At 33.8% G+C, this 14,710-nt stretch overlaps 1 protein-coding gene across 7 annotated transcripts in view; it reads left to right on the top strand.

Moving 5' to 3' along the window:
- Positions 1-14,710, top strand: part of DGKB (diacylglycerol kinase beta) — a 639,765-nt gene that overhangs the window by 214,351 nt on the left and 410,704 nt on the right. For all 7 annotated transcript variants that reach the window (XM_059932825.1, XM_059932829.1, XM_059932827.1 and 4 more), the window contains one exon: positions 52-126. In XM_059932825.1, coding sequence (XP_059788808.1) covers positions 52-126 — 75 coding nt within the window. The remainder of the gene's footprint in view (positions 1-51; positions 127-14,710) is intronic.

The following is a 14,710-nucleotide window of genomic DNA, read 5'->3' as shown; positions in this document are numbered from 1 at the left end:
TGGAGATATCACTAAATTTTATTTTTTCCTTCCATATTTTCATCTTTATAGAATTTACAGAAAATTCCAATATCTACTAAATCCTCGTCAGGTTTACAGTCTTGCTGGACATGGACCAATGCCAGGGTAAGCCTATATATATTATTACCATTAATTCATTTAATACTGATTAATTAAATAAGCAGCCAGGCAAACCTAGAAGTAATGTTATTCAAATACAGCAGCCAGATTAGTATACAAAACAACATTGAATATCAACTACATAAGAGAAACTAATGCAGGTGCTGTTTTTCAAAATGGCCTGTTTCAGTAAGATTTTCCTCCTTTCTAAATATTGTGAAGTAATTCTCATACTGCTAGTAATAATGTTAATAAGAATAATCACACCACAAACATACACATATATTAGCTGGGTCCTTAAATTACTGAACCATCTATGTGTTAGAAGAACTGCTCTCCTTCCGTTTGTTAAATATAGGACATGGGTCTACTACAGAATAAAAAAATTTTTTTTTTAATTTTTAATTCTTCTGGTTGACAAAGAATGGAAATCATAATGATTTTTTCATTTACTACTTACAAACTCTAATACATATCACTCTTTTATAAGATACTTTATTAATAGGCAAGATGTAGTGAAATACAATTATTTTTCAACAGATACCATATACTTTTGATATCACAAGTACGCACTGAAATAATTCATTGTTAATTTGGCCTAGTTAACTAATTAATGTCATTTTCTTCCACTGATCTGATTTCTCTCTATGAACATGATAGTAAACATTAGACCAGATGAAGTAGAGAAAAGCTCTAAAAATAAACTTCTTTAAAAAAAAATCAGTATGATTAAAATAAGTCTTCTAGGTTATTCTCAGAAATGAGAAACCAAATGTTAAAATTGTCTTTTAAATGCTCAGCATAAAATTTATGCCATCGTATCTCATGTTAGATAAATGTAAATAATATGCAATTAATTAGCACAGGCTCCCACAATTATACTCATCTTTTTCTTCCATTGCCTGCTACCTGTTGTGCAGGGCCAGTTCCCAAATGCTGAGCCATGATGTGTGGAACATCCTTGCTGTAGAAGGCAGGCTCACCACAGGAATTTAGTTCAGAACACTGCCTTTGTCAAACTCCAGACTCCACCAGGTAGAGGATCATGATCAGATTATTGGCTAGGTGAGCCACATGCTGGAAGTTCCAGTCTAGATAAAGACAAGAAAAAGTAAAGTCTTGATATTCACACAGAAGCTCAGTCAAGATGCCTCTTTTTCTTGTTCTTTAATATTCTCTGAACTTCAAAGAAGTAGCTCTTAATCTGCAGGATTAAGGAATTTTGCATTAAGAAGTTTAGCTACTCCAAGACCTCTGTAGCTCCACCAGACCAAGTAAATCCAGGATTTGCTTGTATTTTTATAGTTAAACTAAATACCTAATGACTCTGCTCATTTTAAACCTTATCATTTAAACACCCTGTGTCGTCATGGTCTTTTCCGTGAAATGAAGGAATAGTACCTGCCTCATAGGCTAGTTATAAAACTAAGTTGGGTGTTACCCATGAAGCATATAAAAATGTGCTTACCACATAATGTGTCCTCAATGACTGTTATTTGTTATCAATATCATTTATTAATTAATAATCAATAACATAATCACTTTGTGGCTCTGTAAATTTATTGCAATAACCTTGATTTTAGCCTTGTTTTCTCATTTCATTTCATTTTTTTTCCTACTCCACTTTAAATATGTATTACATGTTTCCTTTTACTCTTTAACTGTTAGCCATCCTATTATCTTCTCTAGTTTAATATACTGAAAAATAAAAGTAATAAGTGTACTTGTATAATTCCACGCTACAATGAATATTATTTAGAAATTAAGTTAGGGGCCCCACTTTAAGCACTACCACCTCTCAAGGATATTATTGTGAATTGTTTGTGCGTATCCTTCAAGAACTTCTATAAATATAAAAACTACTGTATGTATAGAATGTATTCACATATATACAATGTATTCATATATAGATACACATATATGTGTTGCATAGATAAATAGATTTTTTAATATAACTTAGACTGTAGTTTTTTTATTGCTCTGCAACTTGCTTCCTTTTACTCAAGCATATGGTGGATATTGTTTGAGTTCAGTAGATATTGGTCAGTTTAAATGTTTTTAAGAGCTGCACAGTATTCCATAGTTTTGTTAACTATTCTGTTATTGGGAAATATTTATATTGCCTGCACTTTTAAATAATTGGCATAATTTAAGTTAATGTCTATCAATTTATCTGTTTTTAGAAGCATATTCAAATATTTTCAATTTTATTTCTCAGGTTCTGCCAAATTACTATACAAAAAGTTTGTATCAAATTATAATCCCAGCAGCAATATATAATGTTTTATTTCCCATGCCCTCCTTTAAATTGGCTATCGTCAGTAATTTTTATTATTGTTAAATGTACTAGGTGAAAATATATCATTTTTATTTGCATGGCTAATCAATTATAAAGTTGAATATGGCATTAGTTAGATTGACTTTTCTATAAACAACAGAAATATAATCTGCCTTATGATCCCAAATAGAGTTTATTGGAAAATTATGAAGTAGCTCATATAATTAATGGAAAGATGAAGAACTATGTTTCAGAAAGGATAGGAATCAGGACAATTTGAGGAAATTATGACTAAAAGGACAGAGTCCGTAGGAGTTACTACTAAGAGAAATTGATTCCAATTGCTGCTGGTATTCTTGCTTCTATATTCAAAATTTATATCCCCAGGAGAAGCATATTTATTAGCCTCTCTTGTTTCCCATGCCACAGCCTTGGCTACTTTGGGACGGAGCATCTTGACTAAAGTCCTGTCAAGACTATTATCTAAATTGTTTGTCTCCTCAAAGCCAAATGAGGGTGCTATATAACCTGAGGATGAAAGATGAATTCTTGGTGGGAATAAACAATAGGTGTTCACCACGGTCCAACCATTGAGTTATCCAATAGCTCTTCTTTTCCGAACATAAAAGTTGAAAAAAAAAATACCAATCAACATATTGCTACTGCTAAATATGTAGCCAAAAATACACATCCTCCTAAAATGTAGACAACTCCAAGTCTCATATTGTTTCTATATCCAGCTTCAAGTCCTGGTTCTCTAAAACATCTCTGGAGATGACTATTTTCTCCTTTCCCTTCATCCATTTGGTCTCAGTATACAGAAATGTAATGAGAAAATTACATATTTAACTATAAATATGAATTTCATTAAATGATATTCTTAATAATACAAAGAATAAAACATATGTAAAGTCTATAGTCCTGGTTTTACTACTGATTGAAAACTGTAGCTGAAACATAAAACATTTGTCAGCTTCTTGGAAATGTTTCCCCAGCGTAGTGACTCAAATATTTTTACCTGATAGGTCTGAGATTTTGGTAGTACTGCTTGTATAGGGCTGAATTTGTTTCTCGTGTGCCTTGAATGACAGGCATGGTAGTACCTGACAGTATTAGTACTGTTTATCAAATATTTCCAGGCCTTCTGCCAGGCACGTGATCTTGATTTCAGTCCTTTCACCTTAGGTACTAAGAGTGGCTATATGGCTTTCTCTTACAATAAACTGTGAGCAGAAAGTAAATTTTCCACTCTTTCTTTTCCTCTACCACAGTGACCAGCAGTATTCTATATTGGCCTGTTGGTTAGCTTGGATGCCAGAGTGAAAACAGCGCGAGAGAGCCCCTACCCCCAGCCCCGCTTATCCCACGTCCCTGTAGAATGGATAATAAAGAAGCCTCTGTAAGATTATGCCACGAAGATTTTGGGTTGTTTGTGACTGTATGTAACCTAGCCCTTACAACTAAACCAATGATCGGAGTAGAGGTCCTATTAGTACTCCCTTTTCCCATTATATAGCAGGAAACCTAATTTCTCCTTGGGAATCAGAGTCAGTTATACCAGTCAACATCCTATCTGTCTTTTTGCCTGTTAGTCTAGTGGTATGAGGAGCCTCAAAATGTCCAAGTGTTAGCTTCAATTCAATGAAAATTTTACTGTCTCATATGCTAGCATTCCTCTTTGGTGTTAACACATCTCAACCATAAGGGTTCAAAACCAAGGGAATGTGAAGCAAAATATTTGAAAGTGAATGTATTAGTCAGTGTTCTTTTAGTAAAACAGACCAATAGTATATATGTATAGAGAGAAATTTATTATAAGGAATTGGCTCACATGCTAATTGAGGCTGACAAATCCAAATCTGTAATTTGATGTTCCAGTTTGAGTCCAAAGGCTGGCAAGCTGCTGTAGAACTAGGAAGAATCAGCATCCCAGTTCAAAGGTGATCAGGCTGGAGAATTCTCTCTTTCTTCGGTTAGGGTCTGCCTTTTGTTCTATCAGGCCTTCAGCTGATTAGATGGGGGTCACCCATTAGCGAGGGCAGTCTGCTTTATGAAGTCTACTGATTTAAATGTTAAATCTCACCTAAAAATACCCTCGCAGAAACACTCAAAATAATGCTTGATCAACTTTCTGGGCATCCGTGGCCCAGCCAATTTGACACATAAATTTAAGATTCACAGTGAGTATTAAGTGTAATTGTAAGTTTCATCACCAAGCTTTACATTTGGGTTCCAGAACCATGTTTTCTGAATTGGGTAAAGCAGCATCGTATAGTTCAGAGCACATGATACAGCTGTTTGATCATACACCATTTAAGTGCTCCCACTATTCAGTGACTGAGTCTCTAGTAGATTATTTCAGTGTTCTATGGACAACTGTTTCTCCCTGATAAAACATATAAGAAGGCCTTTATGTCACAGGGGCATCAGCCCACTGTCTTTCTTCCTTCTCTGTGAACGGTATTCCTTGAAAGGAGACAGCAATATGTGAGACACTATGATAGTGGTTAAGCCATTCAGTAAGTCATTTGCTATGACCATTGACACAGGCATAATGGGAAAGAAAAGTAAATCCAATTGCTAGAACAAATGTCTAGTTAGTGAGGACAAATGGCTGCAGTTGCATTATGGAAAGGGTCCAGGGATTTTAGGCTACCCTTAAGTAGCTGGCTTAGGTTCCCTTGAGGTATAGCAACATATTGGAATTCACTAATTGGTTCATTTGATGACAGTTGAGTACTCCAGAGTCAGTACCTATTCTTCTTGTTGAAGATAAATTCATGTTGTTTATCCCTTCCAAAGCTTCCAACCCTACCAACATGAACATGAGTGTTTTGAACACTCACTGGGAGTGACTAAGAAAACATGCTAACTGGCATTTCTTTGGAGCAATTATACTCCCAATTATGGGTCCATTCTGAGAAATTCATTTATATAAATTTTGCTTCCATCACTAATTCTCCATTGTTATCCTTTCCGAGTCCTTAATAGTGTGAGAAATATTTGTTAGTCAGTACTATTGAATTGGTATGTTTCCTAAACTCTAAACATCTCTCTGTCCAGAAAAGGTAAACAGGACATTTTATTGTTTGAGATACTGCCCAGAGGTCAAATGGCATTCTTTTCTGTCCTCAAATTATTCCCAGTTTATTTGTACTGCCATAGCAGCCTACCACCAGCTACTTCTGATATATCATGGAGAGGCACTGGTAAATCCGTTTTTTTATCCTTAAACAGTGAAAATGGAGAACTCCCTATGAGGGCATAGGTATGGGTGGAAGGAGGGGTTGGGAGTATAGCCAGATTCAGAATATCTGAGTGGTGGACCTAGGCACTTCAATTTCTTAAAAGCTCCCCAGCTGATTATGTGGAGACAGCATGGAGAACCACTGATTTAGTAGATTAATTACTATGTAATAGGTATTATAGGCCATATTGATATGCTACAATTAGGGTAACTTCCCCATTAAATTTATAATAATTACTTTAAATTCTTAGACAAGCATTAGTTTTTTGCACCAGCAACCTATCATGATCTTTGTGTTTCACGTTTTTCAAATTTAGAAAAGAAGTGTCTCATAGGCCTAGGTTTGGCCACGTGCCTACCGCATTGTTTGGGTCAATGCAGTTGGTTTCCTTGTTTGATAGACATACCAAAACTGTATTCAGCAGCATGTTTGCCCACAGTCAAATAAGGCAAAACCAACAGATGCTCCAAACAAGCATTTTGTCTTATATATACTAAACTTTTGATTTCTTATGTAAAGCGTATGCTCTTTTTTTTTTTTAACATCTTTATTGGAGTATAATTGCTTTACAATGGTGTGTTAGTTTCCTCTTTATAACAAAGCGAATCAGCTATACATATACATATACCCCCATATCTCTTCCCTCTTGCATCTCCCGCTCACCCTCCCTATCCCACCCCTCTAGGTGGTCACAAAGCACCCAGCTAATCTCCCTGTGCTATGCGGCTGCTTCCCACTAGCTATCGGTTTTACACGTATGCTCTTTTATTTGCCTATTTTCCTTTTGATTTATCTTTTTTGTGTTCATTTTTAAATCTTATTGTATAAATATTATCATCATTTTATATATATTGCAAGTGTTTTCTTCTCATTTTTTCTGTGTGCTTTCAGTTTGTATATTTTGTTCTTTTTCTTGTCCATATAAATATATAAAATTTTCATTGCTAATTCTACACTGAATGATTTCTCAACTTTATATTTTAGAAAAACCTTTCCTCAAGCCAAAATTACTGAAATATTTTTATATCTTTTATTAATTTTTCATTTTGTTTTCAATTTCTAACCTTTAATCTTTAAAGGTTACATTTTTCTTAGAGGTGCATTGACAGACTAGGATGAGGTAGGCATGGAACATTTTTTTCCTTCAGATTGAAATCTAGCTGTCCCAATGAAAGCTGTTCATTTGTTCACTGTTTCACCACTGATTTGACATACTTCATATATGGTGAAATAATGTATATGTTAGACTGTTGCTGCCCTTTCCTTTGCTTCATGGATCTATTTGTTGATTCTCACTGGAGACTGTTTTATATACTGTAACTCCCTAATTATTCTCTCAAAATTTAATGACATTTACTCTCTTCAATGTGTTGTTATTGTCTTGAGTTTTTAAAGTATGAGTTTGAATGGAATTGTATTGAATTTCTACTTTCATCTCGATAACTATGAGAATGCCCTGTTTTATATCTGATGCCAGTGCCCAGGCTGCATGCCCAGTGGTAGACGTGCACTTCTGTTAGAGAACCGTTCCTCAGTTGTTAGCCAGGAGGCAAACGCCCCAGGTAGCTCTTCTGAAATGGGACCCTGGCCAGGCTATGCTGTAATCCTTCACTTAATCCCATAGCTGGCCTCACGTGTCGTAACTCTTCCCATCCCTGTTTCTAGCTGTGCCATCCCTGATCCTGGGTCAGCCATGGGGGCAGAGGGTGCCTTTTGCAGCAGTTCCCTTTCAATGTATTGCTTTCTGAGTTGTTCTATTCTGTAAGGTCTCTTTACTACTCTAATTTGTGATTTAATTTCATTTCTATTCCTCGTTTTTTACTTTTCCAATGCTACTATAGATACACTTTTTAAAAAATAAATATTTTATCTGCCACCCTGAGCCTGCAGTTATTCATTCTTTTAATTTCCTTTTTTTCCCCATTGTTCCTCTTTACCATACCAAATTTTTAGATCTTTTCATATGCCTCTCTTCTCTCATCCTATCTTTATTTATTTCTTCTTTTCTAACATTTTGTTTAGAGACTTTTGTTGATGTATCGAAACTCTGCTAATCCCTAGTGTAAATTATCTAGTAAATACCAAAACTCTCCAGTCACTTCCCTTTTTATCTTTGTTTTCAAGATAGAAATAGATGTTTATTTGTTTGTCTTTATTGTATCTCTTTACATAAATTCTCTCACTCTGATAATGACTATTTAAAGATATCTGAAACTAGAGTCTGTATCATGTAAGTTGTTTCTTCCTGATGAAGCATATTATGATATAATTGAATGAATGATTTTGAGGTATAAATTAGTTGCAAAAATGAAGTATAAAACATATATCGCTCACTGGTCTTCACAGAATGAGATTTTTTTTCCTTCACAACATTAAAATAAATATGCACATCTCTAGCTGTTATACCAACTGCATATGCTAATGTGACTTATGAAAAGTTAATATCAAGTTTTTTGTATACTCGTGATGTTGGTTGTTCCCTTCTATCAGCTTCATGAAAGTACAGATGGCTTTTTCTCATATCATCCCTAAAATATTTAAGTAAAAAATAACAAGTATTTATTGAATTGAAAAAATATATAAGATAAATATTTTAAAATTATTTTCCAGATTGTTCAGCATAGTGAACAATCACAACAATGAATTGTTTGTGAAATAGGTGCTTTAAAAAAAATCTTTGATTTCATCTACCTGAACTAAATGTAAAACATATATAATTTAAAAAATAAAATTTAACAGTCAACATACAGATTCACATATTCCAAGTATCACACATATTTCCATAGTAAAGCCTTGGAATACATTCTCCTGTTAAAATAAATTTGTAATTTAGAAAACACATAACACATTCCACAGATTTCATTACTTTCTTAATTTAAAATATCATTTTATATAACAAAGTTTCTACCATATTTTACTTAAATAAGAACCCTCTTGAATCAGAACTATGACATATTACATATGTCTCTTGTTATGAAATCTTGTTGTGTCAGAGAGCTGAACAAAATCCTCAAAATGCTAAGAAAATGTTCATCAAAATTCAATCCAGCTCTACTGCAAATTTCCAGGAAAAAAAAAATCGTTGCTTTGCTAATGTAAAAACAAAGCACTCAATTGACCCTTTCAATCCTAATGATTAATCATAAAATATGATGCAGATGATTTTGCAATCCCCCCCAATTAAATGTGTGAGCATAATTTTGTCTCTGCCTTGATCAACAGAGTGACTGAGTTTGAGAAACGATATATGCGTCTGTATTAAAGATCAACATGTTAAATACAAGTAACAAAATGTAACATGCTCCTACAGTTAATAGTCCTATAACTTCTAGCCTCGCGAAAGAATTTTGGGCATTACAAGTCTATAGTCACTTTCCACAAACATCAACAAATCGATTATTACTTTAAAGATGTTGAAAAATCTGAACTTTTGTTACTCATTTCACAGAGAAAAGAACAGCTCAATAACAAACTATAGATCCATGTGTTATTGTTTAGAGGTGATTGTTTATCCAAATTCCTTGAACACTCTAGAAAAATAACATTTTCTCCTAAGTTGGCTATTGGAAATAACCAACGCATTTGTGTATATCCTTCTACCTGTTTCTTATTTTATTCTACAAAAGTCAAGTTTCTAATAAGTATCATAAACTATTTTATTTGGCTATCCTCAGTTTGCTATTATTATCTAAGCCTGTCCAGCAAGCTCCCTGGCACAACTTTACCACCAACTCCAGGGATTCAACTAACAGCATCTTACTAATGAGTGAAAATAAGAAAACTCATAGCAGATGATTATCTCAGAATCCTTTATTAATGATAATGTAGTAACCTACTCCTATAATTTAACTAGAAATAATAACAGTGGGCTATTGAATGTAGTCCACACTCAAACAGAATAATGATTCAACAACTAAGTAAAAAGTGAAATGGTAGTTTAACAATAACAACAGCAGTAAATATATATAATAGTATTAGTAATATAAATTGATTCAGCATATATTAATTCAGTGGCTACCAGGTGCCAGGAAAAAGTCTTAGCACTGCCAATCCACTATGAACAAAAGAAACATCACTTTCTGCTCTCATGGTCTTAGTGGAGGAAGGCACACATTAAACTAATAAAATATACACATGTCAGCAAGGAAGGTAAACAGAGTGTACATTGGTAGTGAGTGTTCTGTGATGGTTATTTTAAATAGGTTGAGCAGGGAAAGACTCACTGAGTATAGACATGAAGGAGATGAGGAAGCAAGCAGGCCATTTGGTCATCACATAGAATAACATTTAAAGCAGAGGGAGGAACAAGACTAAAAGCATCATGATGGGAGAATATTTGACACAATTGGGGAGCATTAGCAAGAAGACCAGCGTGGCTGGAGCAGAGTGGATAGAGATAGCATATTAGAATAGTACTGGCGGGCCAAATCACATAGCGTCTTACAACTACTGTGACCATAATAATTAAGTTTACCCAGGACTCTTCTGGTTTATTCCTGGTGTCCCAGCATCCAACTCAATTTAGTATTAGCATAAGAATTTTGTATTTTTAGTTTAACTATTATTATTAATGGGTACATTATAATAAACTTGAGGGGTTTGAGAGCTAATTTGCACCTCCCGCTTCTGCTGTTATCCTCTAGTCAGATGTAAGACACACACATGTCCAGTGAGCACAGTTCTCACTTTAACCTATAATCATTTCATCTAAAAAAGCAAAACAACTTTCTCTTCCCAATCCTTCCCACATACAAGCAACAACTTCTTCTGAAATACAGTATACAGAGAATTCAAAGACAAAAATAAATGTTCACTGAAAGACCTTGTTGGCCAACTGGTATACTTGTTATGCCAGTCCATTATGCTGTGGCCTGTGCTTCTCCTCTCCTTGTGAGATGCAAATGGGAACAAATATAGCAATCAGCATTGTCAGTGGAGATGTGGGAAATCACGGGTTAGATGTACATGAAATGTATGTGAGGAAGAGAAGATGAGAAGTCCTGCCAAGAACGTTTAATGAAGTTTGAATACTCTTCCTTGGTGTCTTACAAATTAAACATGTAGTTTATAAATATTGTGTTATATTATGCATTTTTATTTTGCAATAAAACTTTTCAGCAAATATATCTCAAAACTGAAAATGCCTATTAAACGAAAAATTAAGTTCTGAATTTCTATGAATTTTTGTTTTAAAAAGTGTTGATGATGAATACATAACTTCTATGAAATATTTATCAATCTTTACCATCAGCGATGGGAACTCTAGTGATATCACTGACCATGTGGAAACCAGAAACACAAAAATGCTAAAGAAGCATCAGTATCTGCCTCAAATTAATAGTGAATTCTCTGCTTGAAGGCAGTCATTTAAACTGCAGAAAATCCCTTCGTATAACACTCTTTTAAGCATGATTTTTCATTTAGATCAAATGTGACTTTTACATTAATGTACATTTTCAATTTCAAGTTTTCTTATGTGTGTTGTAAGTGAAGTAATAGCTGTTAAGATTTTGGTCCACTAGCAAAAGAAGAACTTTAAAAAGATCAAGTAATGCCATTTTTACATTAGAGTGATCAGAATGTTTTAAATAGAAAATTCATTTATTGCAATAATGATTTGAGTGCATGCAACTTGTGGACCCCCAGTCAAGTTTTTGGAAGTTCACTTGGATGATGGTAAAGCATTGGACATTATTGATCATGTTATCACAGACTCAGTTAAAAAGTTCAGCGCTTAAGATTCAATTATTTGTTCCTATGGTGATAATTGGAATACAGAGTTTGGTGGAGCACATCATCATGACCAAAATATGTGTTTTACTAAAGTAAGAAACATACAGATAAAAATACATGCTTTACATTGGTTTTAGTATGCACATAAATCATAATTGCTTTCAAAGACACTTTAATAGTCTATGAATTACAATGAAGGCCTTAATTGTCAAGTTGTATGCATGTGCACATGCACACACACACATTCACAAATTATTCAGTCATTCTCTTATTGATCCTACAGGTGCTAAGGGACCTTTTGGGGGAAAAAAAAGTAAGACTCAAGTCTTAGGTCACTGAAGTAATGAAGTCTTTAACATTTCTATGGATAATACTATACCAGCTAGACTTTTTCAAATTATGCCCTGCTCTTCCATTTAAAACTCTAAAACTCAAGAAGCATGAAAGTTTAAGGCAATTTGATATAGAGGCAATCAGTTTACAGAAATCTACAATTTGATCTCATCTTTTTATCTCTTCATAAATATGTTATTCAGAATTGTTCATATGAAAAGCCAATAAATGGAAAATTTTTAAGTATATCAAGCTAATTAATTATTATGTTTTTATTCTAGATCATATGATGTCGTATCTGTGAGCTATCTTAAATTTTCAGTTTGCTGTGATTTCTTATTTTAAATAACTATTTATGTATATATTCATATATTACATTTATATATTTATATATAATTTATCTAAACCTAAATTTATATACATTTTTTACATATTTTTTCCTAAAGAAGGTTTCAGATTTTTCTAAACATCACATTCCACAAAATCAATATTCATCCCTGATCCTAATTTATCAGTCAGAGGCCATGGCAAGTAAATTATCTTAACTTATTTTCCTTACTCCTACCCTTACGAACACATTGATATTCATACCCATTCTGACTTCCTTCCCTCTCACTGGATGAGGCATCTCTCCTCCTAAATAAGGTGTATTCAACTTCTGTTCTGGGTCCCTGTTCCTCTTGGTTCTTTGATACTTAATTTATTATTCCCACCCTCTTATTATTACATCTTGAGCTGTTCCTATTCTACTGGCTTTTTAGCTCAAGTATGTAATCCCTTTTTAACATATGACTACTCTGTATTAAAATGACTTGGATTAGTTTATGAAAACATGTGCGATGATGAAAGTGTTATAATAATCACAAATTACAACAGGAATGGATAAAGGATAGAGGTTCAAGACCAAAAGGAAAACAGAAAAACAATTCCCAGGTCATTGTGGAGTTGCAAAAACATGAGCAACATGTGAAATTGAGGATACTCTCATTTTTAATTTGAAAAATCTCTATGGAAATGTATAGCTACTTACCTTCTCAACTCTTTTGTCTCTTCACAACTACATTCTTAATAAAATGGACTATTCTTTCACTTTTCCATCTCCTCTTCAGTGCAGTTGGGGTTTTGACTTTACTCTCCACTGACATTGCTATTGTCACTGATAAATTGCTAAGTGTTAAGTCACGTAGTTTTAGCTGTTTTCACCTACCTTAAAAGTCTCATCTCCCTTGGCTATTAGAAAATCAATGTCTCCTATCTCTAAGGTGCTGCTTATTATACATCTGGATACATTCTCCTTAGTCACTTCTTTTAATATCATTTTTTCTTAGAATTTCACACTCAACTTCGTTCATTTCATGTATATATGCTTTCTTAATTTTATAATAATAATAGTGATTTGTTGGTTGTATGCTAGGGAATATGCAAAATACTATCACTTTATGAGTTAAGCATTTTCTCCATTTGCCAATAAGCAAACTCATGATCAGGGAGCTTAAGATTTGCTCAAGGTTTTAGTCTCATAAAAGAGCAAATCCATGTCTGTTGTACTGCAACATGATCGTTTTTTTCTTAATTTAAATTATTGAAGAACAGTTGATTTACAATGTTGTGTTAGTTTCTGGTGTACAGCAAAGTGATTCAGTTATATATATATATATATATATATATATATATATATATATATATATATATATATATATATAGTTTGCATTTGCTAATCCCAAACTCCCCAATCAATCCCTCTCCCTCCCCCTTGGCAACCACAAGTCTGTTCTCTATGTCTGTGAGTCTGTTTCTGTTTCATAGGTAAGTTCATTTGTGTTATAATTTAGATTCCACATATAAGTGATATCATATGGTATTCGTCTTTCTCTTTCTGACTTATCTCATTTAGTATGAGAATCTGTAGGCGCATCCATGTTGCTGCGAATGACATTATCTCATTCTTTTTTATGGTGGAGTAGTATTCCATTGTATATATGTACCACATCTTCTTTATGCATTCCTCCGTCGATGCACCTTTAGGTTGTTTCCATGTCTTGGCTATTGTAAATAGTGCTGCTATAAACATAGGGGTGCATGTATCTTTTCAAATTATAGTTTTGTCCAGATATATGCCCAGGAGTGGGATTGCTAGATCATATGGCAATTCTATTTTTAGTTTTTTGAGGTACTTGCATACTGTTTTCCACAGTGGCTGTACCACTTTACATTCCCACCAACAGTGTAGGAGGGTTCCCTTTTCTCCACTCTCTCTCCAGCATTTTTGTTTTATATTGGAGTGTAGTTTTTTTACAATGTTGTGTTAGTTTCAAATGTACAACAAAGTGCTTCAGTTATACATATACATATATCTATTCTTTTTCAGATTCTTTTCCCATATAGGTTATTACAGAGTATTGAGTAGAGTTCCCTGTGCTATACAGTAGGTCCTTGTTGATTATCTATTTTATATATAGTAGTGTGTATATATTAATCTCAACCTCCTAATTTATCCATCCCCCCACACCTTTCCCCTTTGGTAACCATAAGTTTGTTTTCTAAGTCTGTGAGTCTGTTTCTGTTTTACAAGTAAGTTTATTCATATCATTTATTTTAGATTCCGCATATAAGTAATACCATATGATATTTGTCTTTGTCTGACTTACTTCACTTAGTATGATAATCTCTAGGTCCATCCATGTTGCTGCAAAAGTCATTATTTCATTCTTCTTTATGGCTGAGTAATATTCTATTGTATATATGTACCATATCTTCTTTATCTATTCCTCTGTCAATGGACATTTAGGTTGCTTTCATGTCTTGGCTATTGTAAATATTGCGCAGTGAACACTGGGATGCAGGTATCTTTCCAAATTATGGTTTTCTCTGGATATATGCCCAGGAGTGGGATTGCTGGATCATATAGTAGCCCTGTTTTTAGTTGTTTAAGGAACCTTATGGTTTCCTTTGCTGCAACACAACTCTATGTTCCTTCTTCTTATTCTCTTTTCATGAT

The sequence above is a fragment of the Balaenoptera ricei genome, chromosome 9 (genome assembly GCF_028023285.1).
Source record: "Balaenoptera ricei isolate mBalRic1 chromosome 9, mBalRic1.hap2, whole genome shotgun sequence".
NCBI lineage: Eukaryota > Metazoa > Chordata > Mammalia > Artiodactyla > Balaenopteridae > Balaenoptera > Balaenoptera ricei.
The sequence above is the reverse complement of the archived record's forward strand: the minus strand, read 5'-3'. Positions and strand labels throughout refer to the sequence as shown.